The sequence below is a fragment of the Austrofundulus limnaeus genome, unplaced genomic scaffold, assembly GCF_001266775.1.
Source record: "Austrofundulus limnaeus strain Quisiro unplaced genomic scaffold, Austrofundulus_limnaeus-1.0 Scaffold384, whole genome shotgun sequence".
Classification (NCBI taxonomy): Eukaryota; Metazoa; Chordata; class Actinopteri; order Cyprinodontiformes; family Rivulidae; genus Austrofundulus; species Austrofundulus limnaeus.
Genome location: NW_013952786.1, coordinates 267145 through 273622, shown reverse-complemented (window position 1 = coordinate 273622; position 6478 = coordinate 267145). Strand labels below are relative to the sequence as shown.

At 34.0% G+C, this 6478-nt stretch overlaps 1 protein-coding gene across 1 annotated transcript in view; it reads left to right on the top strand.

Moving 5' to 3' along the window:
• The window catches only part of LOC106528481 (uncharacterized), a gene marked incomplete in the record, with an annotated part of 12796 nt that extends 6911 nt beyond the window's left edge, over positions 1-5885 (top strand). Inside the window, 1 exon segment of the mRNA XM_014023657.1 lies at positions 4316-5885. Coding sequence (XP_013879111.1) covers positions 4316-4633 — 318 coding nt within the window.
• Between the last annotated feature and the right edge of the window lie 593 nt (positions 5886-6478).

The window sequence follows — 6478 nt, the reverse complement described above, 5'->3', positions numbered from 1 at the left end:
ACACACACACACACACACACACACACACACACACACACACACACACACACACACACACCACAAATTTGACTGGACATGTTTTCCCTTAATTTAGTTGAACTCTTGGGAACTTTTATCAGACATGTGGATTTGCTTTATTTTACTTTTTTCTGCTTGTACTTGTAATGTGTTTTACTTTTAGAAAAGTTAGATTTCAGCACATGTTGTTAATTATCTATGTAAATTTAAATCTTATTTCAATATTTTATACTATTTTTCTTGAACTTGTCTCTCTAATTTGCTGTTGGATGGGCTGTATAATAAATTTAACTCTGAAAACCTACAGAATAATTTATGTTCTGTTGTCTGACAGGTTTCTGATGTTCAACCATGGACAGTTGTCTTGTAATTGTCCTCCTGGGAAAAGCTGGAGTTGGTAAAAGTGCTTCAGCAAACACTATTTTAGGACGAACAACATTTGTGTCACAAACAAACTTTGGATCTGTGACCAAACACGTCTCTGTGGAAACAGGAACAGTGTTTGGGAAACTAGTTTCAGTGATCGACACTCCAGATATATTAGAATCTGAGGAGCAGATTAAAAGTTTTTGTCAGTTTGTCCTGCAGGGATCCAGTCCTACTCTTTTCCTGCTGGTGATCAAAAAGGGTCGGTTCACTGATGAAGACCTGAAAGCTGTAGAGGCAGCAGAGAGAGTTGGACCTCAGAGGCAGGAAAACTGTTTCCTGCTTTTCACAGGAGGAGATGGACTGAAGACAGATTTAAAGACATATATTTCAGAGTCAGAGGATTTAAGTTCACTTCAACATGTTGTCAGAAGGTTTTCATGGAGAATTCATCTTTTCAACAACAAAGATGGAGGACAGGAACAAGTCAGAGAGCTGCTGGAGAAATCAGAATATATCACAAAGCGTAAGTACGGATTTCTGTCAGTACTGAACAGTTTAATAAATCCTATTAAAATACTTTTATGTTATCAGAAAAACTACAAGCTGCAGTCACTCATGATTACTCACAAGCAAATGGTAGGTCTTAAAGTGGACATATCCTGCAAAATCCACTTTTGTTTTGCACTTGTAGTCTTTGGGAGGCAGAAAAATTGAATTTAGTCTCTCCTGGTGCTGCAAAGATATCTTTACTTTCTGTTTGGATCATTTTTCAGCCTGCTCAGTTTTCTTTACTTTCTATGACGTTTTCTGAACTATTACATCAAATTATCTGCAATGACACTGCCAAAAAAAGGTCTGGACTTTCCAACTACATTTTGGTGGTCTTCAGTCTCCTCTGGTTCTGGGTCAGACTCTGGCTCCAACATGTAAGGCTGGATGAACAAGTCTTCTTCTGTTTACATCTTTTAATTAAATTGTAAATTAAACATTTCTGCACCAGTAGAAAATGCTAACACCCCTCTCTCAAACTGGAGTGGACCGGTCTGGAAGCTGGAGGGGGGGCAGGACTTTAAGAATCTTCAAAACCAGCTGCTTTGAGACACACCTCAGAAAAGGGGTGAAAAGGGGACCTGGTAAAAACAGAAGGAAAGAGATAGTCTTATCACGTCTTAGATTTGGACGTACAGGATTAAATAGCAGTCTGTTCATAATGGGGAGACATGATACATTTCACTACATGCTTTTTTCCAGTTGGTGGCGGTAATGCACAACTAAACTGTACTAGAAGAAGAACGGGCTGGTAAAGTTGAAATAAGGAATTCAGACTAAATTATTAGTTTCACTTTATACAGACACCATGTGTCTTGTTTAAGTTAAGTAAGTTTACAGTCTTCAACACCACTTATTAAATTAAAATAAATTAAATTACCGGTAAATTTGGCAGCACTGTGTTGTGGTGGTTTGCTCTGATGCCTCACAGCAAGAAGGTGGGTTTGATCCCCAGTTGAGACCAGAGGTCTTTGTGTGGAGTTTATGCGTTCTCCTCGTGCTTGTGTTGTTTTTTCCATGTTCTCTGGTTTCCTCCCACAGACCAGAAACATGCACGTTAGGTTACCTTCAGACCAGAACGGTTCAAATAAATCCTTTTAAAATAGTTGTATAACATTCAACATGATTGGAAACTTCTGACCACAAATGTGATAAAACTGACAAAATCAGTCAGAAATCTTATACTATTCAGCTCACTGTAGTTGTAGGTAATACAGTATCAGTGTAATCAACATTATTCTTATTTCCACAGCTAATAGCAGCAGTGAGACGGTGTCTCTAAATCTGGGCACTACTAGTGGCGAACTGCAAAACTACAGTGGGATCACCTGCAAAGAGGAAAAAACTGAACCACAAATAACAGCAGAAACAAACAAGTCAACACAGATCAGTTCAAGGCCAGGAATACAACAACTTCAGGCTCCTGAAGAAACGCAGACTGAAAGAACAAGTAAGACTGATGTGACACAAAACTTACCACTAAACTGTTCTTATAGAATGTTCTTACAGATTTATCACATTGAGTCAGCTTTGAGATGGTCTCATATTTTTACACAACTGTATTTTTTTATAGTTAAAGAGAATTTTAATGACAAAATCAGAAAAAAACTGGCTCTTTGTAGACTTCAGACTTAAAATAGGCATTGAAAGTGTATAGAAAACTAAACATTGTGAACTAATTCAAACTGTTATTAACCAAACTTTTAGTTATGGATTATTTTTTTCTTGTTTACATAAAATCTTGTTGGTTTGCTCTCCATAAGATGAAAAGTAAAGAATGATTTGTTGCAATGAAATAAATACACTAACCCCGGATTTAAACTGCATGACTCCGCTCCGGTGCGCAGTTTGCAGCTGTTCGTTTGCAATCCAATTTATACAGCCTCAGCTCCGCACCGGTCCGACACACGGAGGAGGGAGCGTGTGCAGGAAGGAGAGAAAACACGATAAATCCTGTGATAAATGTGGAAGTCACAGCAAAAAATTATTAAATCTGTGTAAGACAAACTCCACACAAAGCTGAAAACAACGATATAAAGGCTTTTGATATCTATGGTTGAAACTGTATCGCTGTGGGAGGTAAGAGAAACGACAGCAAACGACCACGGGCTATTGTTGCAAAATTTGAACATTTCAAACAGAAGGAACACGTTATTAGCTGTGGGAGGGAGCTACGTGGTACTAGCTTTAGTGTTAACCATCAGTTCCCTAAAGNGCTCGCAACACAAAAGTTGTATGTAAATGAACCACATCACCAGCCAATCACAGACAGATTTTTTTCATCCAATCAAAGCTCATCATTCAAATCTACTAAACCAAGAGGAGGAAGTGACAAAATCTTAGATGTATTAAATCAGCAAAAGATAATAAGATATATTTTATAAATTTTGTAGCCCAGAATATTTAGTTAGGCATAAAAATGTGGTCACTGTTAGTGTGTATTTAAAAATGTATATATTTCTAAAATGCATAGCATTCATTACTTGTTTTTGATATTATTTGTAGATAATGAAATTTTACAAAGCACTCTTGATACAACAAAATATCAGCAATGAAGAGGGGCTAATAAATTAATTTTAATAAATAATATCAAAACCAACAGTAATTTATCTTAATGTAATTAAGAAAAATAATATTAATAATTAAAAAAGTTAAACTTAGTGTTTTTTTCTACCTGGATTACAAAGATGAATCAGGACATTACCTAAAATACACAATGAGAGTAAAGATGTTTGTATGCTTAATTAAATATTATGGGCTACAAAATATATAAAATATATCTTATCTTTAAACATACAAATTAATTTATTAGCCCCTCTTCATTGCTGATATTTTGTTGTATCAAGAGTGCTTAGTAAAATTTCATTATCTACAAATAATATCAAAACTATCATGTAATGAATGCTATGCATTTTAGAAATATATATATTTTTTAAATACACACTAACAGTGACCACATTTTTATGCCTAACTAAATATTCTGGGCTACAAAATTAATAAAATATATGTTATTATATTTTGCTGATTTAATACATCTAAGATTTTGTCACTTCCTCCTCTTGGTTTAGTAGATTTGAATGATGAGCTTTGATTGGATGAAAAAAARCTGTCTGTGATTGGCTGGTGATGTGGTTCATTTACATACAACTTTTGTGTTGCGAGCYCAGAGACGGAGCTGCGAGCGAGCAGAAGCAAAGTTGAGAGGCAGCCACGTAAGCATATGTGTGATTTGAATGCACACAATTCAAATTATTGTTTCTTCATGTTGATATCTGCTCTCAGATCAGTGTTGCTGCGCACTCAAGCTGATGGCACAAGTAAAACGCCATATCCCTCTCCCAGGAATAGGAATGCTCTAACATATTTTTATTTTCTATAGATGACGCAGTCTGATGAACCAGATGTTGGGGAAGTGCCACTTGGACTCCTCTTGACGAGAGCCAATTCCACTGATGCAACATTTTTCTGCTCCGAGAAGGTTGCAGTTTTGGTTGAGGGTAACATAATAATTGATTTCCCCACCCTGGATGATGCATTTGTAGTATTATTTGCACTGACTTATGCCCTGAATCTAAGCTACCCAAAATGTTTGGCCAACACGTTTGACTTTATTCAGAAAGTCTTGATGGGTCTGGATGATGGAAAGTTGAGGCCCAAAGTGCTAAGTCTCAAAAATGATCTTTTGGCAGAAGAGTAATGTCCAGGGTTTCTAAACAACCCTGGAATGCCTGTTAAAGTACACTTCAGTTATTGTTTTTCCAAGTCTGGATAAGTTAAAAATAGAATAGAGAAAATGTTGGCATTTCCAGATTGTATTTTGTACTTTTATTATCTAAAAATCAAAAGAAAGGGCAAAAACAGGCTTTGTATTTTTGCAGATCAAAACTTTTGTCAATTTTATTCCTTATGTCAGTCAAATAACAGCATAGTTGTTTAGAAAATAAAGAACAACCTCACTACATTTCTGGCTTCAACATCTTCACGGGTCAGAGTTTTGAGCTGACCATATTGTAAAGCAAAGCAACCCATAATTTGTGAGATTTTAAAAATATAATAAAGGACACAAATCACAAGCAGCTTTTAATAATTTGGATTTAGTATGGAATAATTCAGTCCTGATTTATTAGGTTTAAAAATATAAAATTTACAGATTTTAAAATGGAACTATCTAAGTTGGTTCTGATACCAAAAAACAGTGAGAGTTCTTTAAAACACAGCTGAATTGAAAGCCATCTTCATATGAATAATAAACTCGACAAGAGAAGTTTGGTCAAATGTTCAGAATGTTAAATATTGGCACAGAGGGAGATTCTTGAATATAACCTAGGAAAATGTCCCTCGGAACTACTTAATAACAAAGGCACTAAGAAGTTTTATAAAACCATTCTTTATGTGTTTCTAAAAAAAAGTATTTTTCTATGCAACATTTTATTGTTTTGCATGGTTGCACATTATTAATGTATTTAATGGTTTACCAGTAACCCTTTGTTATTGCATAACCAGTTTCCCAATATTGTTGGATGTATAAGCTTCACTGAACTTGAATTTTTTTCTTTTATTTCAATTTGCCCATCTGATAATGCAGGGTTTTATCACAGATTTTTTTTTTTAAACTGCCATTATTTGTTAATTCTCTGTAAAACTGTTAAATATGATGGGACATTATTACTAACTAATATTTTAAGTTTGAGAACTGAACATTTCTGAAATAGTTCCAAATAAGGTTAAGTATATAAATGGCTTTGGACTTTAAGTTTTTTTTATATATATAAGCAAGGTAACAATTTATTGTAATTTCTAACATCAACATTCGTTGATGGCAAAAGAGGGTTTCATCTCTTTCCCTTGCTCCTTTTTTTTTTTTGAAGTGTTTTAAGTCTTGTAAAAGATGCTTCAGGACATGTTGAAAAATATTTTTTTGAAGTTATGTAATAAATTTGTAACTTGAATTTGTTGTCTGTCTTATGTTTTTACAAGTAGAATTGTATATTGTAGACACAATTTTCAAGTTTTTTAGGTAATTCAAAACTGGATTTAATTATTACAGGAATTTGTTGTATATAAACTTTTGAGTCATATTAACTTAAAATGGTTAACATTCTGAAACAACTTTTTATTTGCTAAAAGCAGTTAGAAAATATAAGTACTGAATACTTAATTCATATTTGTATTTAAAACTCAGAATACCAAGTAGAGATTACAAAATTAAATATGTGTATTTAACATAAAAATATTATTTAATGTTACTTAAAAATATTTAGCCAAAACTATTAAGAAACATGTGTTAATATGACTTTTATTTTTAAGTTTTGGTTAATCAAAATATTTAGCCAAAACTACTAAGAAACATGTGTTAATGTGACTTTTATTTTTAAGTTTTGGTTAATCAAAATATTTTATGTAATCAGTTTCACCAAAAGTTTTGAGTAAAGTTAACTTATCGGGTTTTACAGTGTACTTGAGGAGGCGGGGCAAACCCAAGAGAAGCAAAAGCAGTTTGAATTCTGGGAAAATGTGTTAGGTCATCAGGTGATCCCAACAC